The sequence below is a fragment of the Pipra filicauda genome, unplaced genomic scaffold, assembly GCF_003945595.2.
Source record: "Pipra filicauda isolate LSUMZ 115617 unplaced genomic scaffold, ASM394559v2 scaffold287_size946512_pilon, whole genome shotgun sequence".
Lineage (NCBI taxonomy): Eukaryota > Metazoa > Chordata > Aves > Passeriformes > Pipridae > Pipra > Pipra filicauda.
Window position 1 is genome coordinate 5913 of NW_024104406.1, and position 24951 is coordinate 30863.

General features: G+C 59.5%; 2 protein-coding genes across 4 annotated transcripts; one reads left to right on the top strand and one right to left on the bottom strand.

Moving 5' to 3' along the window:
- Positions 1-438: 438 nt before the first annotated feature.
- On the bottom strand, positions 439-12073 carry AP3B2 (adaptor related protein complex 3 subunit beta 2). 3 transcript variants are annotated; one of them, XM_027724335.2, is made up of 27 exons: positions 11912-12071; positions 9279-9354; positions 9113-9187; positions 8888-8983; positions 8649-8809; positions 8453-8519; positions 7715-7897; positions 7423-7599; positions 7089-7186; positions 6762-6816; positions 6546-6617; positions 6326-6388; positions 5964-6096; positions 5772-5881; positions 5520-5696; positions 5249-5435; positions 5029-5147; positions 4706-4817; positions 4106-4310; positions 3860-4031; positions 3718-3772; positions 3118-3224; positions 2756-2987; positions 2560-2644; positions 1940-2037; positions 1125-1263; positions 439-895 (listed from the first exon to the last, which is right to left on the bottom strand). In XM_027724335.2, the coding sequence occupies exons 1-27, from the start codon at positions 12022-12024 to the stop codon at positions 745-747; spliced, it is 3318 nt and encodes a 1105-aa protein (XP_027580136.2). In that variant the 5' UTR covers positions 12025-12071; the 3' UTR covers positions 439-744. The 3 variants fall into 3 exon arrangements, with proteins under 3 accessions (XP_027580136.2, XP_027580130.2, XP_039238803.1); XM_027724329.2 differs by having other exon boundaries at positions 7423-7602; XM_039382869.1 differs by lacking the exons at positions 439-895; positions 1125-1263 and adding an exon at positions 1272-1838 and having other exon boundaries at positions 7423-7602; positions 11912-12073.
- An 8033-nt stretch (positions 12074-20106) lies between these two features.
- NR2E3 (nuclear receptor subfamily 2 group E member 3) lies at positions 20107-23913 on the top strand. Its single transcript, XM_027723510.2, has 8 exons — positions 20107-20255; positions 21285-21435; positions 22231-22334; positions 22426-22680; positions 22765-22946; positions 23171-23402; positions 23480-23585; positions 23661-23913. Exons 1-8 carry the CDS (start codon positions 20198-20200, stop codon positions 23791-23793), a joined length of 1221 nt encoding a protein of 406 aa, XP_027579311.1. The 5' UTR covers positions 20107-20197; the 3' UTR covers positions 23794-23913.
- Positions 23914-24951: the final 1038 nt, after the last annotated feature.

The following is a 24951-nucleotide window of genomic DNA, read 5'->3' on the forward strand; positions in this document are numbered from 1 at the left end:
GAGGAGAAATCTTAATACAGAGTCAAATTTCCTTTTTTTTTTTTTTTAATCCCAGTTTGGAGATGAAAAACCTCCTGGAGCTGGACTCAGGAATCCCTCCAGTGACACTGCAGAACAGACCCAGCCCTGACATAGCAGGTATTTCTGCGGTCAAAGCATAAGCAATTCTGCCTTGAATAAATAGCTGGAACCCTCCCAGGACTCCTCAGATCCCTGGTTGGACCAAATGCCTCCTGCCCCATAGGGTTCACCCCGATTCCATGTTCTCAGGAGCCAGCAGCCACACACTCCTGGGAGATTCTGCCTGTTCCCAGTTGCCTAAGGGATGGCTGGTCCCCTGATGTCCCTGTGGCTGCCCAAAGGAGGCTGGCAAAGCCCAGCATGGGGGGAGTTTGGGGCTGATCCAGCCGCTGTGCACACAGAGCAGAGAGGAATGGAGCAGGTTGGAGAAGAGCTTTATTAGGAGATCATGGACATAATAAATAAGGGTTACACTGGGAGATGGTGGTGAGGGACTGGGGGCACGCTGTGCTCCGTGGGGGCTGGAACCTCTGCCACCCTTCCGAGTAGGGCATCTCCCTGCATCCCATGTGCCCTGTCCCGCTCCTTCCTTCCAGCAGCAAAGCTGGCCCAGGGGTTGCTGCCTGCCACTCCTTTTGGGATCGGGGCAGGAAATGTTTTGGGGAGCAGTGTGGAGCAGAGGGAGTGGGAGGGCAGGGCCGTGGGTGTGGCGGGGCCCGGCTGTCACTGTGCCAGGGCCTGGCTGATGTCCTTCACCAGCATGGTGCCGATAACCATCTTCTCGCTGTTGATGGTCAGCTGGGCTGCGCCGCCCTCCCGCCGCTCCAGGGTGATGAGCACCAGACTCCCACTTGTCACTGTCTTGGCTGCAAACCTGCCAAATAGTGAACACGGAGCTTCAGGGCAAGCTGTCCCCTATCTCCCTCCCATCCCCTGGGATGCTCCAGCAGGGACCAGACAGGCGCCTCCACCCACAGCACTGTCACATGTGGGTTCATGCAGGTTTCTTGTCCTAAAGGAAACCCTGAGTGTCCCCACTCTGATTCAGGTGGGACTAGAAAGGTGACAGCACCTGCCTGATCCTGGTGTGGGAGTCCAGCTACCTGTACTCGTTGCTGGCACCGCAGGGCACGCGTCCCACATTGGCAGCCGAGGTCACTTGCTGGACAATGGCGTGGTCACTCCGGCATTTCTCGGGCAGCGTCAGCTTCTCCGTGATCTCACTCATGCCCGTCAGCTTCCCTGGAGCAGGCAGCAGAGGCACTTGCCCGTCTCCAGCCACACTCCCTGCTGTGCCCTGCTTTGCCATCTCCCAAACTAAGTCACTCCAGCTGCCAGCTCACTGTATCCTGGTCCCCCAGCACATCCTAAGCTGGCTGCCCTGCTTGCTCCTTATTCAGGATTCAGTGGATTTGGGAAAATCTTTCTTTCGCAACCCTGCCCAGGCTCATCCCCATGTCTCTGCCTGGTGGATGGGCTGCTCCTGTAACCAGTAGCGATGGGGCTGGATGCTGCAGGTCACCAAGCACCCCCCACTCAGCACAGCCCCCCATCCATGGGGCCAGGGCAGGGATGTGCTGCTCCAGGAGCATGGGAACACAGGGCCAGGGCATCCTCATCACTCACCGGACACAGTGCTGGGAGTGCCAGGGGTGGCATGAGCCCTCCATGCCTTGTGGGGACCCAGCAGGGCCACCCCAGCGCCAGGTTGGTGACCCCAACCCGGAGGCTGGGGGTGCAGGAGGAGGTTAGGGGAACAGAGCTAGTCTAGGGGCCTGTGAGCAGCCACTTACCCTCACCCGGCCATGCCAGGTGCTCTAGGGCCACGGCGAGGGCGGCACAGGGGACAAAATCGGGGGTGAGTGTCAGCAGTGGGTGCCCACACACCGCTCTGTCCCCGTCCCTGTCCCCCACTCACCCTGCTCCTTCTTGAACTCGTTCTCGCTCATGAAGACGGGGGCCATGAGCTCCCCCACGGGCGGTTGGATGGAGACGTAGAAGTGGCGTGTGTGGGTGCTGGGGAGACAGGCGGGTGAGGGGGGCACATGCTCAAAATGTGTTCCCTCTCCATGTCCCACTTCCTATCCCTGCCCTGGGCAGGGGTGATTGGGGGGAAACTAAGGCACAAAAGGGCTTGGGAATAGGGGGAACCCATCAGGCTGGACCTGGAGCTGCTGCCACCTCCTTGTCCCCTGCAGGGAGCCCAGTGAGTTTCCTACTGTCCCCCAACCACCCCATGCCCATCTCAGTTTCCTCCCTCCCCTGGAAGGACCCTGGTGCCTGTCCTGCTGTCCCCCATCCCCTGGGATACCCCATGGCCTGTACTGCTGTCCCCCATCCCCTGGGATACCCCATGCCTGGTCCTGCTGGGATATCCCCTGGGATATGCTGTGGTCTGTCCTGCTGTTCCCTGTCCCTGACTGCTCCATATCCCTTGAAGGGACGTCAGTGCCCATCCCACTTTCCCCATCCCTGGAGCACCCAATGCCCTCCTCTGCTGTCCTCTATCCCTGGGGACACCCGGTGCCAGATGCTCACCACAGCTGGAAGTTTGCTGCCTGGGTGGAGTCACAGAAGTCAATGCCCATCACCACGCTGGCCGTGTCCCCCGGCGCCAGGCTCTCTGGAACCACAGGGGTGCCACTGCATCCCATGTCCCCTCCACCCACCAACCCCTGTCCCCGTTCTCCTGCAGCATCACAGCCGTGCCATACCGTGCTGTGCCATGCCATACCGATCTCGGGGAACTCCTGGATCCGCATGCCGGAGAGCGGCTTGGGCTCGCTGACCCGCAGGTTCTTCACCTCAGCGTCAGTGTTGTTGGAGATCTGGATCTGGACGGCCACCATGTGGGGGTCCCCCGGGAAGGGTCGGCGGCTGAAGCAGTACTCAACGGCGAGCCCCTCACCCGCCATGCGGTGTAGCAGCTCGTAGGTCTTCACCGTGCCAAACGCCGGGCTCAGCAGCTGCACCGAGGGACCAGCGTGGGCTGCCGAGCACACCCTGTGGCCCCTGCGGGTGACAGGGGTCCCTGGAACCCCCTGTGGGTGACAGGGGCCCTGGGAGCTCCCTGTAGAAGGCGTGGGGGGCACTTACGGTGGGTGTCAAGGAGGTGTCAGTGAGCGTGAGACCCTCTAGGTCAGTCACCAGGCTGGTGGAGACAATGCTGCTGGAGGGGATGGGCTGGGGAGGAGGGGGAGTGACTGCAGGGTGGGGATGGAGGAAAAAAGGGTTAACAGAACTCACAGCCCCATGGGGACAGCCCTGGTGGCAGCCACATGAGAACAGCCATGTAGGGACAACCCTGGTGGCATAGCCCCATGGGGACAGCCCTGGTGGCAGCCACATGGGAACAACCATGTGGAGACAGCCCTGGTGGCATAGCCCCATGAGGACAGCCACACAAGGACAGCCCCAGTGGCACAGCTCCATGGGGACAGCCCTGGTGACACAGCTCCTTGGGTGTAAGACACAACCCCCTGGGCACAGCCACACAGGGCCTATCCCATGGCCACATCTGCATGTCCCACAGCCATCCTCTGCAGAAAAGGACCCCTCACCCCACCCATCCCTGTCCCAGCTCTGCAGCTCCCAAAGGGCCCACAAGACCCTGGTCCCACTGGGATGGGTGCCGGTGCCTCAGTTTCCTCAGCACCACCACCATGGCCATCCCGTGTGTCCTGGGCAGCCACTCACAGTCATCCAGGTCGAGCAGGGAGATCTCCTTGGGGCCGGCCTTGCTGCTGGGGGGCTGCAGGGGGGTAGAGATGGGGGTGAAGGGGGGGCTGGGTGTCCCCATGCTTTCCTCCAGCCCAGCCCAGCCCAGCTCTACCCTCACCGCCTTCCTCCGCTTGGTCTCTGCCTCGGAGCCTGAGTCAGAGCCAGAGGAGCTGCTCTCGGAGGTGCTGGCCTCCTCTGACGAGGTCTCAGCACGGCCCTTCCTCCCCTGCAGGGCCTTCTTCTTCTTGGACTTCTTTGCCCCTTCCTCCTCCTCCTCTTCCTCGCTGGGGCTGTGGGGAGAGCCCAGCTCAGGGGGGCTGAGGTGGAGGTTTGGCTGGGGGCATCCCCATTTTCCAGAGGGTACCTGCCCACACTCCTCGGGGCTGCCTTCCGGGAGCCTTCCTTCTCCTTCCTCTTCAGCCTCTTCTCCTCCTCCTCCTCCTTGTCCTCTGACTGCTCCTCGCTGTGTTCCTCCTCCTCTTCCTCCTCCTCCTCCTCCTCCTCGCTGCCAGAGCTGGAGCTGCCAGAGCTGCTGCTGCTGCCACTCTCCTCACTGCCGGACTCAGGCTCTGCAGGGGGCACAGCTCAGCCCTGCTGCTGCATCCCACCATGCCCCTGCATCATCCCACTGCGTCCTACCGCATCCCATCATCCCACTGCATCCCCCTATCCCATCATCCCACTGCATCCCCCCATCCCATCACCCACTGTGTCCCATCCTCCTACTGTGTCCCACTGCATCCACCACATCCTCCCATCCTCCCACTGCATCCCACTGCATCCCCACAATCCCCCCCTGCATCCCTACACATCCCCTGCCATGTCCCCACTATGAATGGATGTCCCCACTGCAGTGCCTCCTGTCTGAGGCCCCACCGTGATGACACTTTTGTCCCATGGCCCCACTGTGCTGGCACCTGCCTGATGGCCCTGCAATAGTGACCTCATACCCCTGGGTCCTCACCGCTGTCTGCCGACTCCGTGGCCCCTGACTCTCCCTCCGAGTCAGAGTAGAAAGGTTTCTCCACCTTCTCCTTCCTCTTCTCCCGGATGGTGCACTTGGTCCACTCGGGAACCTGCCGGCACAGGGTTGATGGAGCAGGGCCATCACCCATGTGTGGGGGACCCACAGCAGCCCTCATCCCCCCTGTCCCCAAGCGAGTGTGTGAACACTAGATAGGGGACATGGGACAGGTAAACAGCACCCGGGCACCTTCTGGGGCTCTCCCAAAAATCTTGAGATGCTGCCCCCACCTTGGGCCCATGCAGCCAAGGTACACCACGCACCTCCACATTCCTCACAGAGGGGTCAGGGGCCTCGTCTGGCCAGTCGGGCAGCTCCTGGTAGCCCACAGCTTTGGCGTTCAGCAGGTGGGACAGGGAGCCCAGCTGGAAATGGTCCCGATCTATGACAAGGGGAGAGGTGGCAGCAACTCAGGGACAGCCATGCAGCACCGCGGTGACAGCTGGCCCTGTGTCCCCATGCCCTGTGACCAGGAATGGGTACCTTTGAAGGAGGACTCCAAGACAGGAGCGGGTTTTTGGGCCAGGAAGAGCTTCTTGGCATACTTGTTGAGGGCCCCGCTCTTCTCGGTGGGCACAATGAGCTGGCGGATGAAGCGAGCCCTGTCACGGATGTCGTAATTCTGGTCATACTTGGCCAAGTTGAGGACGTACTGGGTCAGCAGCTTGCTCTGTGCCAGAGGACATGATCAGGACCAGCCTCTCCCTCCCAGCTGAGGAAACTGAGGCGCACTGTGGGACCACACCCCCAGTACCTGCTTGGAGTTGGTCAGGTAGAGCTTGGCTGCCAGGTTGATGACCTGCAGCTTGACGATGTCCTCCTCATTGGTGAAGGACTTGGCCATCTTGCGCAGCACATCGGGCGCGATCTTGGGCACGTGCTCGCAGTACTCGCCGATGAGCCATAAGATGCTGGCCCGCGCCATTGGCACCTGCAAAATGCCCCTGGACATGTGGCACTGCTGCCACCCCTCAGCTCCTGCGTATCATGCAATGCCCTGACCCACCTGGATGTTGTCTGTGAGCTTGGCCATGTGCTTGATGATCTCACTGTGCTGGGCTGGCTGCATCTGCAGCAGCTTTTTGATGACCACCACAGATTCAGCCACCACCAGCTCTGTGGGCAGAGACCCGGTCTTAGCGAGGTCTTGCCCCAAGAGTGATAGAGCTGCCTTTTCACCCCCACCACGTGCACTCACCATCCCGGTTGGAGAGGAGCTGGACCAGGCCGTTGAGGCAGGTGTCCCGCACCTTCCCAATGTTGGTGGCACAGCGCCCAATGGCTTGGATGGTGGCTGCCACGAAGTCCTTGTCCATGCTGCGGATGTAGGTCTGCAGAGGCATGGGAGACACACATGACGTGTCACCCACATGCCAGTGCCAGGCATCCCCCCTTTCAGTGGTCACACATTGGGGCCCTTTGGAACCACTCATGGGGTTGGCATGGCCTCAGCCTACTCCTCCTGATGGGGCTCTCCTCTGTCTCCTCTATGGTGGTATTTTGGCACCCAGAGCCATGCCAGGGTGACACCTCGGTGGCCTCAGTTTGGCCACGGCATACCTGGAACTCCCGCAGGATGGTGGAGATGTTGGTCTCATTGGCCAGGTTGGTGAGAACCTCCAGCTGTGGGAAGAGATGGGCAGCATGGGGACATGGTGCCAGGGGACAGGGTGTTGCTGTCCTCCTGTCCCCAGGGCTTGAGGACAGTGGACTCAAGGAAAGGGCTCCATGAAGCCCCAAAGCCACCCCTGATGGGTTCTGCTTGGTGTTTGCAGCTCACCTTGAGGATCTTGATCTGTGTGGGGTCCGTGGAGCGTATGTAGAAGCTCTTCAGGTAGGGCTCAAACATCCCCTGCATGCAGAGCCAGCAGGATTAGTGCTATCCCTGTCCCCCTTGCTGAGGCCCCCTGCAGGCTCTGGTGACCCTGTTGGGTAGCCCTCATTCTGCTCCAGAGTCAATAGGGACAACTTGTCCCACACCAAGTCCAAGACTCACCCGCCGTTTGATGGACATGGTGGCCACGTTCTGCAGCACAACATACTGCACCTCGCTGTGGGGACAGAGAGGGGGCCACCATCAGTGGGGCAGGGTTGGACCCCCCTGGCAAGTCCCTGTCAATAGGGGGCAGGACCCACCACAAGTGGTGCCACCATGACACTGCCACCCCGTGTCTGGACTGGGCCTGCCCAAAAAGCTCTCCAACATTATGTCCCTTTGGGGATGGGCTTTTCGGGCATCTCTCCCAGGGTCTTGGAGCTCCCCATGGGTCCCACCGACTGGGGTGGAGGGGTAGGAGACCACCACAAGCCAGGCACCACAGACCTGTGACTCCGCAGGAGCCGCACCAGCGCCTTGGCGATGACTCCGACCTCTGCCTTGGGTGCCAGGTGGAAGTAGAGTTGTGCCACGGCCATCACCACCTGCAGGGACACACCTGAGCGTCACCAGTCGGCATGAGGACACCCCGAGGGATGGCTCTGTCCCCCAGAGTCCCACCTGGCAGCACCTAGAGGAAGCCTGACCCTGGGGATGCCCATCCCTGGGTGTCCTGCAAACACCCCAGTGTCTCCTTGGCCTGTGGGGACATCATGAGCCCAGGCTGACGGACACCACTAGTGGCCTCAGAGGATGGACAGGGTTGGAGTGAGGGTCTCACCGCGGCGTTGCGGCTCTGCAGCAGGGGCTTGGTGTTGCGCAGGAGCAGGCGGTGGTCAGGGTCCATGACATAGGGCTTGCGCTTGGCCAGTGAGGCCGCCTCTGCCTTGGCGTCCTTGGCATCCTCCTCCTCGGAGCCATAGAAAGCCTTCTCGGCGTTCTCCTCCAGCAAGGACTCCTGCTGGGAGGTGGGACACCTTGCACCCTCCAAGAGCACCCCCCTTCACCTCACTTCCCTGGGGGCTCCCCGGACACCTCGAGGCTCCCAGGGTGCCCTGGGCTCCTGAACTCACATTCTGGTTGGGGCTGAGGAACTGTGTGCGCGCGTAGCGGGTCAGCATGTTGATGATGACCACCTGCCCCCACTCCTCCACGTCGATGAGCAGGTTGCAGAGCTTGCGGTAGTTCTTGTGGATGAGGTCAATGCGCTCTGGGCACACCTCTTCAAATGCCATCACCACACTGCCGGCCACCAGCTGCCAAGGGAAAGCCCAGGGTGACTCACTGGGGTAGTGGCATCTTCATCATGATGCTGGTTTGGTGGGGATGGTGGCATCTCCCTGAGGATGCCAGTTTGGTGGGGATGGTGGCATTTTCATTGTGAGACTATTTGGTGGGGATGGTGGCACCTCCACGAGGATGCTGGTTTGGTGGGGATGGTGGCATCTCCATGAGGATGCCAGTTTGGTGGGAACAGTGGCTTCCTTGTAGGGATGCCAGCTCAGTGGAGATGGTGGATTCCCCCTGAGAATGTTGGCCCACTGGGGACAGCACCATTCCCACCAGGATGCCAGTTCTGCAGGGGTGGCTGCATCTCCACGAGGACACCAATCTGGTGGGGACATCACCATCCCTGTGAGGATGCTGGATCAGGGGGGACAATGGCATCCCCAGGAGGATGCCAGCCCTGTGGGGATGGCTACATTCCCACAAGGACATCAGTTTAGTGGGGACATGTCCATTCTTGCAAGGACACTAGGCCAGTGATGTCCCCAGTTTTAGGGGCAAGGGAGACACAGTGCCCTGCTCACCGTGGTCTTGTCCGCCAGCAGCTTCTCAATCACTTCGATGAGCTGGTCCTTCTGGTCCGAGTCGAGGCTGCAAGGGAAAAGCAGGGCAGGTGCAGCTGGACCAAACTCCTCCCCATCCCTGCCTGTCCCTGCCTGCATCAAGCAACTGACACCCTTCTTGGCAGCCCCAGAATTTAGGAGCTGACGCCCCTGTTACCTGTACAGCTTGGGGATGGCGTGGGCAGCCGTCTTGCGCACGTACGGGGACATGTCGGAGGCGGCCTCCTTGATGGCCAACATCATGATGGGCACGATGATGGGCACGCGGATGCTGGACAAGACCCGCAGGGCGCTGGCGCGGATCAGCTGGTTGGGGTCCTATGGGAGCATGTGGGGGGCTGCAGTGGGGGCTCTCTGCTCCCCCAGACTGCCCCCTGGGTCCCCAAACCATCCCACCTTGAGTCCTCGCTGGAAGGTGGAGATGGAGAGCAGGGCCAGATCTTGCTGTTCCTCCGCGTAGCGCACCAGGTAAACATACACCAGCTTCTTCACCTGTGGGGTGAAGGTGCCACCTCAGAGCCCCTCAAAACACAACCCATACCCAAAACTCTCCTGCAGGGAAGGTGCCAGACCCTGGGGATACCCATGGATGTCACCAGGGCCACCCAAGACCTTCCTCACCTCAATGTTCTTGCAGGCAACATTTTTCACCACAGCTGGGAAGAGGTCAGAGGCATTTTTACCCCGGGCGATCATCTAGGGGGTAAAGGAGCAGTGTGACACTGGGTGGCCGGCACGGCACAGCTTGGCACCGGCAGCAGTCCGCGATGGTGACAACAACACCCACCGCCACAATCCTCTTCATGGCCTCCAGCTTGAGTGAATCCTTGTTGCTGTCGAGCATCTCCTTGAGGTCATCATGTCTGCACCACATCAGGGGGAAAAAATTCCCATTTTTCCCCATTTTTAACCATTTTTAGTCTTGTTTTTCTGCTCCCAGCCCATCAGGCTGGCAATCCAACCCTTTGCCATGCAGTATTTATGGGGACAGGAGTTGGGTTACAGCCAGGTGAAAGAGGAGCCGGAGGGACTGGCATGGTGTTGGCACCCAGTGCTGTCCCCATCCCAGGCACTGGGACAAAGACCCCGTCCTATCCTGGCTGTGGTTGTTACCCTACAATGTCCCCAAATCGCAGGTGCCCATGACCAGCTCCATCCCAGTTTGGTTGAGTGTCCCTTGTCCCCTCATGGACACGGTGGCATGGATGTGCCAGCGCACCCTGACGCAAAGCTGTTCCCCAGTCCCATCCCTGCACTGGTGAAATGCCACCAGCCTTTTGTAAGGCTCATTGTCACCACTGTCCTCTTCTATAAGGGACATGTGTCCTCCCCAAACTGGGGGCACCTGCAAGGCTGCATCCACCTGCATCAGTTGGGGGTGGCACCCATGGGACAATGCTCGTCCAGAGCCACCCTCATCAGAGGGCTGGGGGGGCTCCCTGGGGGAGTCTTACCGTGGTGGTGGCCCGGTGCCAGTGGCCACTGCAGGCTCGGTGCCGGCGAGTGGCCGCAGCTCATCAGCTCGCAGGGCGCTGTAGCAGGCTGGTTGTCCAGCCTCAGTGGCCAGCACCGGGCTTGTCACCTCCTCAGCCACATCATCACTCTCTGGTGTTTTTGGCCGGCTGGCCGGTCCCACCGGTAGCTGCTGCAGCAGCTTCTGCACTGGCGGCAGGGACAGCATGGGTTCGGCCAGAAGTGGTGGCTCTGGGGACGGTGGCAGGGCTGTGGCCCCGCTCCGGTGCCTGGCACAGCCAGCTGAAACCTGATGCTGAGGTTGGGGTTGGATTGCAGCCTTGATTGCAACACCCTTCATGGTGGATGAGGCCACCCTGGGATGTCAGTCCCGAGTGACATCTGACCTGCAGCTGGGGCTTGGGGACATTGCAGGGAGCTCCTTCCCTGCGTGCTGAGTGGCTCAGTCCTGGGCAGGGACCCCACACCATGGTGGGACACCCACCTGGGTGGTGGGGTGGCATGATGGGACACCTATGGATGTCCTCCCTAGGTCGTGGGGTGACACTGAGGGGAACAGGACAGACTGGGGGGACATAGCCAGGGTGGCCAGGGCTGGGGGACACTGCCAGAGGGGGTATGCGGACACTGCCAGGCTTGGGGGCAGAGGAACACTGCTGGGACACACAGCCAGGCCAGGGGACATTGCCAGGGGTGAGAGAGGGAGGGACTTGGCCAAACTGAGGGACACTGCCAGGGGTTCAGGGAAGGGACACACTCTGAGATGGGGATTCTGCTAGTAGGTCATGGATGGGGAACACTGCCAGATGGGGGACACGGCCAGCCAGGGGGACTGCCAGCAGGGCAGGGGTCAGGGGACATTTCCAGATTTGGGGACACTGCCAGCAAGCCAGGACTGTGTTGTCACTGCCAGACTGAAGGACACTGCCAGCAGATCAGGGGTGGGGGACACTGTCATGCTGGGGGACACAGCCAGGGGTAGGGAGTGTGACACTGCCAGACAGGGGTACACTGCTGGAGGCTGGGGGTACACTGTCACACTGGGGTACGCTGCCAGGCCATTGCGGAGGGGGGAACACTCACAGAGGTTCAGGGAAGGTAGGAAGCAACAACATGGGGACACTGCCAGCATGTCACAGATGGGGGACACATCCAGAATGGGGGACACTTTCAGAGGGCCAGGAGTGGGGCAACACTGTCATGCTTGGGGACACTGCCAGGGAATCAGGGAGGAGGAATATCCAGAGGGGGGGACAATGTGGCATCAGGGAGGGGGGGACACTTCTAGACTGGGGACACTGGGGTCAGGGTGGGGGACATGTTCAGAGTGGGACACTTCCAGAGGGTCTGTACTGGAGGGACACTGTCATACTGGGGGACACTTCCAGAGGGGCTGGGATAGGGGACACAGCCAGACTGGGGACACTACCAGGGTAGGTGGGGACAAAGACATCCCTACATTCCTGCAGCTCCAGGACACCCCCTGCCTTCCTGTGCATCCCTGTCCCCCCATCAGCCTGCCCCACGCAGGGGTGACATTTCTCAGCGCTCCCCTCCCCCAGGCTGGGGACCTCGGCTAGGAGGGGCTGTCACCCCGCGAGAGCCACAGCAGAACACTGTGGCCGGGAGGGGGTGCAGTGGGGGTCCCCGCACATTCCCCCGCAACCACGCCATCCCCAAAACTCCGCGGTTTTCCCACAAAACCCTCCCTGGCCTTTGCAATCTGCAGCGACCTTTGCAACCTGCAGCGACGGCGGCGTGACCGCATCCCCTGTCCCCATCCCTGTCCGCATCCCTCATCCCCGTTCCCGTCCCCGTCCCCATCCCGGGGACCGCTCCAGCCCTGGCTCGGGTACCACGTCCCCGCCGAGCACGGCGGACAAGGCCTGCGGTGGCGGCCGCCGCGCCAGGCTCCTGCCTTGTCCCCTGTCCCCGCACTGTCCCCACCTCTTGTAGTCGGAGGAGAAGATGCCGCCGCTGGCGGGGTCGTGGCCGTACTCGGGCTCGCCCAGGCTGGAGGAGCCGCCCTTCTCCTCGCCGTAGGCCGGGCTGGCGGCCATGGCGGCGGGAGGGATGCGGGATGCGGGATGCGGGGGGGGACGCCGGCACTGATGTCAGCGCGGGAGGGGACGGGCCAGCCCCGACCTCCGCCCCGGGGCAGCGCCCGGCGGGACCGACCCCCACCGGGACTGGGATGGGAGGGGGGGCTTTGCACCCCCTAAAAAGTCCCCCGCCCCGCAGGTCCCACCTCCCGCACAGGTTCGGGTTCCGGGCGGCGGGAATACAGGTGGGATTTCAGGAGAAGGAATGTTGGGACGTGGCTATAGAGTGACTAGCATAGAGCTCACACCTCATCCCAGATTAGAATCATTAAAATATATAATTATAGTAATATACAAAATGTATAATTATGGTAATATACATTATTACGTACTATTATAATTAGACATATTTCATTAAATTACATTATAGTAAATGATATTGTATGTTAGGATGCTATAATATATATTATCACATCATATTACATTATATTTCATACATAATACATTATGAAGCAGACATACTATACATTTTTGTATATTACCGATTACATTAATTATGCGATATTATATATATTCTATATTCTGTCATACGATATTATCCATAAGCCATAATCCATTCTACATTCTACAACCCATATATGGTGTAATGGATACAATATATTATATATTATATTTGTTATACTGTGTTTTATTATATTGCAGATTATATTAACTATATTATAGTATATATTATATAAAATATAGTATATAGTATATTATTCAATATATTATATTATTAAATATTTTATATTCTATATTCTATATATATATTCTAAATTATATGCTATATAGTATGTAGCATATATAATGTATGGTATCTGAATGGTTATATATATTAGGTATTGTATTAATTTATATTATTCTTGTAGATATTGTTGAAGATATTATAGATCATATAACATTATCAATAGCATGATAGGTATTATTATATACTAGATACATTATTCTATATGAACTATATTATTATATATTATAATTATATATTAATATATATTACATGTTATTATAAATGTGCCTATAGATATTATTACATGTATATACTTTTTCATATAATATATTAATGTAAATTAGAGCTATTATAGATATTATTACAGTTGGGGTTTTGTATGATTTTTTTTTTATTTTTCACAGGGTTTTTTTTGCTATTGCCAGATATTCCCATTATTATTTTCCTGGGCAGCAGACCAACCCCAGGGGCTGGTGTGGGTCAGGCAGTGCTCCCACCCCATCCCACAGGAGTGAGGCAGTGAGGGAAAACAGGCACGGTTCAGGGAGCAGAATTTAATAAAGCATCTAATTAATACACAACAATTAATCTGCTGCACGTAGAAAGGTGGACACCCACTCCAGCCCTCCCAGAGACCCCACAGCCCTCCTGGAGACCCCAGTTGTGTTTGGGGACCCCAGGGCCCCTGGAAACCCCACAGCCTTTCTGGGGACTTTGGAGTCTTCCTGGAGACCCTCAGGAGACACTGAGAAGAGCCTGGTTCCATCTTCCTTACTGCCCCATCCGGTGTTGGTACCCACTGGTAAGATCCCCCTGGACATTCCCTTCTCCAGGCTGAACCGCCCCAGCTTCTCTTCCTATGAGAGCTGCTCTCTCAAACCCTTCATGGCCCTTTGTTGGTGTCTCTCCAGTATGTCCATGTCCCTCTGGAAAGCTCAGCACTCCAGAAGGGCTAGGATCACCACCCTGGACCTGCTGGCAACACTCCTCCTAACACAGCTCAGCGTGCTCTTGGCCTTCCCTGTGTCCCAAGAGCATGTTGCTGGCTCATGGTCAGCGTGGTGTTCCCCAGGAATCCCCAGGCCCTTTTCTGCCCAGCTGCTTTCCAGCTCATCACCCTCCAGCATTTCCTGGTGCCTGGGGTTGTTCTTCACCATGGGAAGGCAGCACGTTCCCCTTGCTGAACCTCATGAAGTTACTCTTGACCCATTTCTCCAGCACATGAGCCACCCCTCCCAGCTTGGTATCAGCAACAAACTCACTGCTGGGACACTCTGCCCTGTCAATTGGACCAATAATGAAGATGTTTGACCAGGACTGGACTCAGTGTTGACCCCTGGGATACACCAACAGTGACTGACCTCCAGCCAGACCCGGTCCAGCCATTTGGCTCTTTTTCAACCCAGCAGCCCACAGAATATTAATTTTTGTGCTCAAAATCAAATGCCAGCAATGAAAGAGGAGATGTTTTTTTCAGGAGGCCACCAGGAGCAAAGAGAGGCCACTCCCTTCAAGATGTGCCAAAGTGGGACATCACTTGATGGTAACTTCTGGGAAAAGGGAAAAACCAACACATCAAACAAGGCTGACACAGGGTCTCCATGCAACCATTTAATTCCACACAAGAGGGATGCCAAAGCCTGGTCCTCAGGGAGGGATGCTCCACCTGTGCGTGTTCCCCAGGAGCACCTCCACCTCCATCACTGCAGCGCTGGGGACACCTGGGAGAGAAGGTGGGCAGTGGTGACGCTTGGCTGGAGCAGGAGCCAAGGTCTCCCAGGGTAGTGGCACCCACTCTGGCGGTGGCACCCACCATGGCACCGGCGAGCTGGCCCAGCCCCAGCAAGGCAAGGGCAAAGTGGATGCAGTTGCAGGTGATGGCGTCGTACTCCACCACCTGCTCCATGGCCGCCCGGATCCGCTGCTGCAGGGCAGCCACATCCATCCCTCCCTTCCTCCGGAGCACCTTGGCCGGACCCCGCGTTCGCAGGAGGTGGCTCTTGCCATGCTTGGCCACAATCCCCGATGGTGAAGTCCCCGAGCTGCCTGGGGGGCAAAGGGCACTCTATACCCCATGTCCCTTCCATGGGGGTGTCCCCACACCATGACACCTCCTGGGGCTCACCTTCCAGGTGGATGATCTCCCCATCACCACAGTAAACACCAGCGTGGGCACTCCACCAGCTGGGGCCCCCCGAGGCCAGCGGGAAGAGGAAGAGGTCCCCGGGCTGGGGCTCGGCCACCCCGTTGGGGACCATGTCAAAGTGCTGTCCCAGCAGCCCCTCGCAGAGGAAGAACCCTGCTGTAGTCACTGCCCCGCCCACCACCTGGGGACCCAGCCGTGTTTCAGGGCCACTGGTGCCCCGGGGACACCAGCAGCATCACCGACCCGCTGGCTCATCCTGCATCCCCGGGTTTCCATGGATAGGAAACCCTCCAGGAAGGTGCCACCTCCTCTAGGTGCTGAGCACCATTGGATGCCAAGGGAAAGGCAGGGCGTGCAGGATTCAGCCAGGGGTGAAATGGGCAGTGCAGGGCACAGCAGGGATGCCAGCATTTACCTGCCTGGAGCTGCTCACCTGGAGGGACAAACAGTGGGTATCAGCCCCAGTGGCACAGGGGAGAGGGGACCCAGGGCACCAGTGCCATGGCTCAGCCCCTGCCTGGGCTGCTGCCAGCCCTGTGCCTGAGCCCCTGGTGGGGGTCCCTATGGCAGCACCCCCAAACCAGTCTCACCCAGGAGCCCAGCCAGTGCCAGGGCTGGAGGAACAGCCAGTCTGGGGCTTGCAGGGTCTGCAGGAGGGAGCTCACCTGTGGAGAGAGGGGGCAGAGCAAGACGGGGACCCAGACCCTGCTGACACTCATACTCTACTGACACCCGCCCCTTCCAGCACCCTCCCTAGCCGAGAGCAGCCTCCCAGGCCCCCTGTGGCCCCTCCCATCCCCCAGACTCAGCCCCAGGCAGGTCTCAGCCATGGGGTCCAGGGGTTCTGGGTGCTACGGTGGAGGGGTGGGACCACCTGGGTGCAGGTGTCCTCCGTACCAGCTCCCCCTTTACCTGGGCGAGGAGGTTCATCTGCAAGGAGAAAAGATGATGTCCTGAGGGCTGGGGACAAGGGCTGTGCCCAGCCCCACCTCAGGGACCTCTCTGTCCCCAAACAGCTGTGGTGACACATCACCCTGCTGAAACCCACAGCCTCGGGCACTGTGCCAGTCCTGGCACTTGTGCTATGCCCTGCTTCCTCACCGTGGGGACACCTCCGAGGCCCCCTCACTTCGCTGTGGTCCTGAAGCTGCTGCTGCTCCAAAGGTGGCTGTGGGACAGGACCTCAGCCCGCCCCAGTGAACACTATGGTGGCTCTTGGCTCTGCTGGTGCCCAGGAATGTGCCCGGACCGGCTGCACCGTGGCACCGTGCCCATCATGTGGGGCCAGTACCGGGGGACAAACCCAACCTGGTGTGACATTTCATCCACAAACCTCTTGAGTGACCCCAAAGGAGTCACAAAACAGCCCTGTGGCCACAACACACTGACAGCCAGTGGCCAGCAGGCTGGTGACAAATCACCTCTTGGTGCCAAAACTCTCTGGCCCTGGATGGTCACCAGCCTCTCCCCGTCTCTGTGTCCCCAGGGGCGGTGCATGACCGGGGTCAGCTCTGGAGTCACATTAAACTTTAATCCTTGTGCCGGGGGGTCACTGAAGGCTTTGGCAGGGCTCGGGTGGGTGACTGTCACCCTCTGTCATCGGGCAACCTCCAAAGAATCATTTATCACGGAGCCTCCAATAAACAAGAGCTAATTACAGCTGAAACCCGAGCCTGGCCTGGACCTGGCTCAGGGCAGGCAGCCATGTTAACCCTTCCCAGCCACCTCCAGTCCCACAGCCATCCTCCTGGACCTTTGTGTCATCTGCTGGTTGCTCTTGTCCCTTCCTGAACACCACCATCCTCTCCTTGTCCCTGTTGTCCCACTCTGATGTACCCTCCAGTTCTCATCACACCCTTCTGGTCCCCAGTGTTCCCTCCTGGTCTCCATCATCATCTGGTCCTCACCATTTCTCTGAGTTCTCTTGGCCCCTGTTTGTCACTACTGTCCCACTCTGGTCCACATCATCCCGTCCCAGTCCCCATCATCCCATGCCAGTCCTCACTATCTCCTCATGATCCCTATCCACTCCTATTGTGTTCCACTGCCCCCTCCTGATCCCCATCACACCCTCCTGGTCCCCATCATTCTCACATGGTCTCTATTGTCCTGTTCTGGTCTCCATCATCCCCTCCTGGTCAGTGCTGTCACCTCCTGCTCTCCACTATTTGTTATTGTCTCTAGGTCACCATTAAAACATCCAGGTTCTCACTGTCCCCTCCTGTTTATAACCATCCTCTCCCAGTCCCTATCACCTCCTCCTTATTCCCATGGTGCCCTCCTGATCCGTGTTGTCCTCTCCTGGTCCCCACCATCTCCTCTTGGTCTCCTTCATCCTCTTCTGGTTTCAAATCATGCCATCCTCACTCCCATCATCTCCTCCTGGTTCCAAATCATTCCGCCCTGGTCTCCACCATCTCCTCCTCATCCCCACCACCCCCTCCTGATCTTTGTTGTCACCTCCTTGTCCCTGTCATCTCCTCCTTATGCCCATCAGTTTGTCCTGATCATCATCCCCTCCTTGTCGTCACTATCTCCCCTTGATGCCCATCATCTCCTTCTGGTTCCCCACCAGCCTGTGCCATCACCAGCAGGAGTGGGACTGCCAGGACAGCAGTGCCTCCCTGGGTCACCCAATGTTCCCAAGCGAGCTGTCCCCTGGCCAGGGTGCATCTGTGAGTTTCCCATGGCCAGTAGGATTAGGGTGGCTGGAGCCTTGGGGCTGCTCCCAACCACAGGTCTCAAGCCCATCGCCATCATCTTTGGGTAATTAGTAAATTAGTAATTAAATGCTCTCTGCCTGCTGGGTAGAAGGGGGGCAGATCCCAAGGTTTTAGGCTGGGTAATCCTGTGGCATCTGCCCCAGCGTCTGTCACCGAGCCGAGTCACGACCCCGCCACGGGCTTTAACGTTTGCTCCTTCACCCCCACCCGCCGCCCACAGCCCCTCGGCTGCGGCGTCAGGGTCGCTCCCCAAAACAGGCTGGGCTGAGCCCCCACAGGTGCCCAGTTGGGTGCTTATGGGGTGCTCATCCCCAGGAGGAGGACAGGGTGCTGCTCTGTGGGGATCCCACCTCTGGGAGAGCGCCCAGCTGGGTGTAACGGAGAAACAGGGGAAGAAACCATATTTTTGTAATTATTGGCTTTCCTGGGGGTGCTGATGATTGGCTGGCAGCAGATGGTTGGCCCTGCTAATCCCCCTCCCAAATCCCTGCTCCGGAGCTGGCTTTTACCCGACGGCGAGGAGGGGACGGGCAAATTAGCCGACTCAGCATGTATCACCACGCTGGTCACCGCCGGCGTCCCCTGTCACCAGGTCCCTGTGTCACCCATGGGTGGACTGGCACCCCGGGGTGCGGGTCCTCCTGGTATCCCCGGATCGGGCACTGGGAGATGTTTCACACACGGGCCAGGGGTCTGGAGGCCCCCAAGGGCCAGGCAGGGTAGGTGACAGCTTGCTCCCGCCGCATTAGCCCAGCGTCATAATTCTGCCGCAGGAGGAGGGCGACCGCGCCGCAGATGGCGGCGGTCAGAGATCTGGGTCAGGGCGGGCGCTGCGGGGTGGGACAGGGCACCCCGGGGGGATGGGAGCCCCAGGGGTGCAGGGAGGCTGGAGGCTGTGGTGTAGGCAGGGATGGGGTCATAGTGAAGGCAGGGACAGAGCCATGGAGGCAGCAAGGATGGAGCTGTGGTGCAGGCAAGGATGGAACCATGATGAAAGCAGGGATGGAGCCACGGTGCAGGCAGGATGATGGAGCTGTGATGAAGACAGGGATTGAGCTGTGGTGAAGGCAGGGATTGAGCTGTGGTGAAGGCAGGGATGGAGCCAGCGTAAGGCAAGGATGGAACCCTGGTGAAGACAGGATGATGGAGCTGTGGTGGTTGCAAGGATGGAGCTGTGGTGAAGGCAGGAATGGAGCTGTGGTGAAGGCAGAGGTCAAGTCATGATGCAGGAAGAGATGGAGTTTTGGTGCAGGCAGGGATGGAGCCATGTGTGGATAGGAAGGACAGTGGAGCTATGTGCAGGCAGGAAGGGTGATGGAATGATGCTGCACATGGGAACATGGAACAATGGTGCAGGCAAGGTTGATGGAGTTGCGGTGCAGTGAGGAATGCTGCAGGCAGGGGGATGCAGGAACGCTGCAGGCAGGGGGATGCAGGAATGCTGCAGGCAGGGGGAAAGGAAGGAGGTTGGAAGCAGGATGACAGAGCCAGGGTGCAGGCAGGGGGATGCAGGAATGCTGCAGGCAGCAGGGATGGAGCTGCACAGCAGTCAGGGATGCCTGAGGGGTGACCCCCAGCCCCCGGATCCACTGATGTCACCACCACCAGCCCTCGGCAGGGACCTGTTGCCAGCGCCTGTCTCCTGGGACACCTCCACGGCAGCCACACCTCTGAGACCCCCCCCAAGGGAGGGACACAGGGGGCCGGAACACCCGTCCTCAGCCTGGCCCATCGCTGGGGACAGCCCGGGCCGGGTGACAGTGGCCACCCGCCACCCCCCTGAGCTGGGTAGGGGGGGTTTAGCGGCTAAAGCCTTCAAATCCCAAATTGTGCTGCCCTGTCACCGCGAGGGTTTAGCGGTGGTTGCGTAACACCGGGGGCCACCTGGCCCCACTCTCTGCGGTGTCAGCAGCCTTAACACCCCCGGGGCCCCCTCCCGCCCCCCGGGAGGGGAAGCTGAGGCACAGGGGGACCCCCACCGAGCACCCCCCTCCCCTTGCCATCAGGGCCGGTAATTAATTACTTGGGGGCAGGGAAATTACCCCCCTTAATTACCACTTTTCGTTATTCCCCTCTAACCGCCTTAGTGAAGGGCTTATGTGCTTACAGGAACCGGTGGGTCCCAAGGGGGGGGACACACAGATGGGGGGTCCCCACCCCAATCCCCATCTCCCACCTCTGCCGCAATCTCAGCCTCGCGGTGCTGGGGGGGTGGACACGCGGTGACAGGGTGACACCCCCACGGTGGCCCGCGGCGGCGCGCGGGGGGGGTGGCTTGGGTGTCGCGGGGTTTAGGGTTACAGGGCTGGGGCTCAGTACCTTTTTAATTCTTCATCGCGTGGCTGATTGATCCCCCCCGCCCCGCGCAGACACTAAAGATTAAGAGGGTGACAAAGAGGCGGCTGCTTACACAGCGCCTGCCTAAGCCGCCTTGAAGAGAGCAAGGCAAGAGCCCCGCTGCCCGCAGAGCTGCCCGAGCACCCACCGCCTCGCCAGACTCACCGCGCTGGATCCAGAGGGACAGGACAGGGAGAGGTCGGGAACGCCGGGTCGGGGATGGCTGCGTCCCCGGCGGGGTCAGTGGTGAGCGCCGGGCTGGACGAGAGCCCCACGGGTAAGAGGTAGAACGTTCTGCTGGACTGGGGGCGACACAGTGGGACTGCGGGCACCGGGGGGGCTTTGAGATGGCTGGACCCCTGTTGTGGTCATTCTGGGAGTCCTCTTCATGGTTCTCCTCTGGGATAATTGGGGTCCCCATTGTGGTCCAGCTCCGAGATGCCTGGGGTGCCCAGCACAGCCACCTGGATGCCTTTGGTCCCAGTTGGGGTCCATCTCCAAGATACCTGGGGGTCCCTATCATGGTCCATCTCCAAGACACTCAGTGTCCCCACCATGGTTCTTCTCTGGGATGTTTGGGTTCTCCATCGTCATCCTTCTCCAGAGTGGCTGGGGTTCTCATCATGATGCTCCTCCTGGGTGCCCAAGGTCCCCATCAGGGTCCTTTGGAATGCCTTGGGTCCTCAGCTGTCACACTTCTCCAAGATGGTGAGGGTCCCCATTGTGGTCCTTCTCTAGGCTGAGATGCCTGCAGTTGCCAACCCTCTCCATGATGTCCATGGCCCTCATCATGTTCCTTCTCCAGGATCCCTGGGCTCCCCAGTTATGCCCCTTATCCAGGATGCCTGCAGTCCCCAGCCACAACCCTTTCCTGGGTCCCCTTGAACACCAGCCCTTCTCCAGGGTCTCAACTGTCTCCTGCTGTGACCCTTCTCTGGGCTGCCCCATGTCCCCAGAGGTGTCCCTTCTGCAGGACACTTCCCATCCCTGATTGCAACCCTTCTCTGGGATGCTTAGAGTCCCCTCACTGGCATGCTTGGAGTCCCCATCCTTAGGGACACCCTTTCATCCCTTTTGTTTTTTTTTTAAAGTCACATGAGAGCACATCTCACATCACCCTGGGTGCTGGGGTGTGGAAAGATGCGGACCCCCGTGCAGAGTCCCCGTCCATGTGTCTGGGCTGGACGGGTGGTGATGGGAGCCACCCCATTGCCAGGATGCTGGGAGGCAGCAGGGACTGGTGGGAGGGACAAGGGACATCGGGAGGTCTGGAGTCACTCCGAGCATGCCGGCTCTGCTCCTGCAGGGCTGAGCCCGGCCCCGGGCAAGGCGCTGAGCCCGGTGCTGCTGTGCAAGGTGTGCGGGGACACCAGCAGTGGGAAGCACTACGGCATCTACGCCTGCAACGGCTGCAGCGGCTTCTTCAAGCGCAGCGTCCGCAGGAAGCTCATCTACAGGTGGGAATGGGGGCAGGGAATGGGGGCATGGGCAGCCAGGGGAGCAGGAACCAGGGGGACATGAACCCAGTGGGGCAGAGACCCTGGGGATGGACACCATGGAGGAAAGGATGCCCAGCAGGGAAGGGACCCCAAGGCTGGGCACTCAGAGGGGCAGGGATGCGGAGGATGGACAGTGGGGCAGGAATGGTGGGGACAGGCAACCAGCAGTGTAGGGGCACCCAGCAGAGCAAGGGCCCCAGGGAGTGGGCAACCAGTGGGATGGGGATCAGGTAGACATGAACCCACTAGGATAGGGAATCAGGGAATGGGGCACCCAGCAGGGAAGGGACACAGGGAAATGGACACTCAGTGGGACAGGGACTTTGAAGACAGGAACCCAGTGGGGTAAGGTCCCACAGTATGAACACCCAGCAGGGCAGGGGCCCCAGGACATGGGCAATGCATGGGGCAGGGACCCAGAGGTACTTGAACCCAAGCAGGGCAGGAACCAGGGGACAGGCAAACAGTGGGGGAGACACCAGGTGGGGGAGTGTCTGGGGCATCCTCATGGGTCCAGGACACCCATCAAGGCAGGGTATGCACTGGCACAGGGCACCCACTGGGGACAGGACATCTGCTGGGGACAGGGTACCCACCATGGTGGGGCACTCTTGGAGTAAACCCATGGTGGGTGGGACAAGACACCCAACAGGGACAAAGCACCCCTAGGACATGGCACCCATGGAGGCAGAACCCTCTGTGGGGACAGGGGCCACTGCAGGGGCTGCAGCCAGGTGCCACCTCTCCCCATAGGTGCCAGGCGGGGACGGGGCTGTGCCCGGTGGACAAGGCACATCGCAACCAGTGCCAGGCCTGCCGGCTCAAGAAGTGCCTGCAGGCTGGCATGAACAAGGACGGTGAGATGGGGGACAGACACACACACACATGGTGATGGATGGCAGGGGGTGGCAGCGAGTGGCCAGTGCTGATGTCACCTTTTCCCCGCAGCCGTGCAGAACGAGCGCCAGCCCCGTAGCACGGCCCAGGTCCGGCTGGACAGCATCGAGCTGGATGCTGAGCTGCCCCCAGAGCACGTGGCCACCACACGTGAGGTGCCCCCATCACCCTGTCCCGCTCCTCGTGGTCCTGGTGCCACTGTCACTGTCACCCCGGGTCCACGGGCGCCCACACCACCCACCAACCATCGCTTCATGGCCAGCCTCATGACGGCCGAGACCTGCGCCAAGCTGGAGCCTGAGGATGGTGGGTGGCTGCCAGTAGGGGGGACGGGTGGGGGTGTTGTCTCCCCTGTGTGGTGACTACCAGTGTCCCCTTCCATCCCTGTAGCCGATGAGACGGTGGATGTGACGGGCAGTGAGCCGGAGCGGGCGACCGGCGAGTACCAGGTGGCACCATACCCGGCAGCCAGCCCTGAGAACATCTACGAGACCTCTGCACGGCTCCTCTTCATGGCTGTGAAGTGGGCCAAGAACCTGCCCGTCTTCTCCAACCTGCCCTTCCGCGACCAGGTGGGGTTGGGGGATCCCCATGGGGAACTGGGGATCCCCCATGGGGCAACAGGGACCCCAAAATATGTAGGCAGCCAGTGGGCTGTGGATGGCTGGAGCATCTCCACAACATTCTTGGGGCACCCCCAGAGAAGATGCTCTTCAGCTCAACCAGCTGTGGTGGCTGGAGGTGCTGGAGGCCTTGGGGGTTAAGGTGGTTTTGGGGCTCTCCCTGCTCTCGCCAGGTGATCCTGCTGGAGGAAGCATGGAGCGAGCTGTTCCTGCTCTGCGCCATCCAGTGGTCCATGCCCCTGGAGAGCTGCCCGCTGCTGGCTGTCCCCGAGCCGGCCCCTGGGAAGCTGCTGCCGGCTGCCCTGGATGTCCGGGCGCTGCAGGAGACCCTCGGCCGCTTCAAGGCGCTGGCCGTCGACCCCACTGAGTTTGCCTGCATGAAGGCTGTGGTGCTCTTCAAACCAGGTGAGGGCACCCACCAGCACCTGCTGCTGGCCGTCCCCCTGTACCCACCCCACCCCATCACCCCTCTGTCCCTGCAGAGACCCGTGGCCTGAAGGACCCCGAGCAGGTGGAGAACCTGCAGGACCAGTCGCAGGTGATGCTGGGCCAGCACAACCGTTCCCACTATCCCGGGCAACCCGTCAGGTACCGCTGTCCCCAGGTCCCCACAGGTGACACCAGGGGAGGGACACTCACCCCTGGCCACCACTCTGTCCCCAGGTTCGGGAAGCTGCTGCTGCTCCTCCCGGCGCTGCGCTTTATCTCCTCGGAGCGCGTGGAGCTGCTCTTCTTCCGCCGGACCATTGGCAACACCCCCATGGAGAAGTTGCTGTGTGACATGTTCAAGAACTGACATTCCCACCCCGCTGTCACCTGGCTTGTTTGCCCCCTTGCACTGGCACCCTCTCACCCTCACCCTGGATCTCCTCACCCTGGGGTGTGAAGGGGCCCGTGGTCCCATCTCCAGGGAGGTGGCCAGGACTGTGGGATGCCCCCAGCAGCTGGGACCAGCTTCACTGGTGGCAGGGAAATGTCCCTGAGTGCCCAACGCACTGGGAGCACCTCACAGGGGTGGGGGCTCGATGGTGCCACTGTCCCAAATGCTGGAGGAACCCAGGCAAGGCACCCCCGGCACCATGGGAACCCACTGCCACCTGAGGGGGTCACTGGCCTGGGGGACACTCACCCAGGGATGAAGCCAACCTGAGGGTGACAACAGCCAGGGGTGACACTGGCCAGGGGTGATACCAGCCTGAGGGTGACACAGGACCAAGGGTGGTGCCAACCTGGAGGTGACACAAGACCGGTGCCACTGGCCAGGGATGATGGCAGCCTAGAGGTGACACTGGCCACAGGGGTGATGGACACCCTGGGCGTGACTGGTCTGGGGGTGACAAGGGCTGGGGATGATGGACATACAAGATGGACATACAAGATGGACATACATGACACTGGCTGGGGGTGACACCAAACCAGCATGACCCCAGTCCAGAGGTGACACTGTCCAGGGGTCACCCAGCCCAGGGTGATGCCAGCCCAGGGGTGATGGACACCCTGGGGGTGATCCCAGTCCTGGGGTGACCCCATCCCAGAGGTGACCCCAGCCTGGGGGTGACACTGGTCGGGGGGTGACGCCATCCTGGGCTGCAGGGCCCTCCTGCCACCACTTCACTCCTCGCCGTGTCCCGGGGGGCTCCCGCTTATGTCCCCCTCATTTTCTACTTGGAATAAAGAGGATCTTTGCAGCCACACTCCCATGACACTGATTTAGGGTCCCCCTGGACAGGGGGACAGTGGGGGGAGCACCAGCTGAATGGAAATAATCTGAACAGAAATCAATAAAAATCAATAACCTGAATATAAACATGTTGCAAATAAATTATCTGAATAGGAATAAGATAAATATATATAAAATTGATATAAATAATCTGATTTAAATGATGGGAATTGAAGAATCAGAATATAAATTAGATTATAGAAGTAACGTGAAAATAAATGAAATTAAATAATC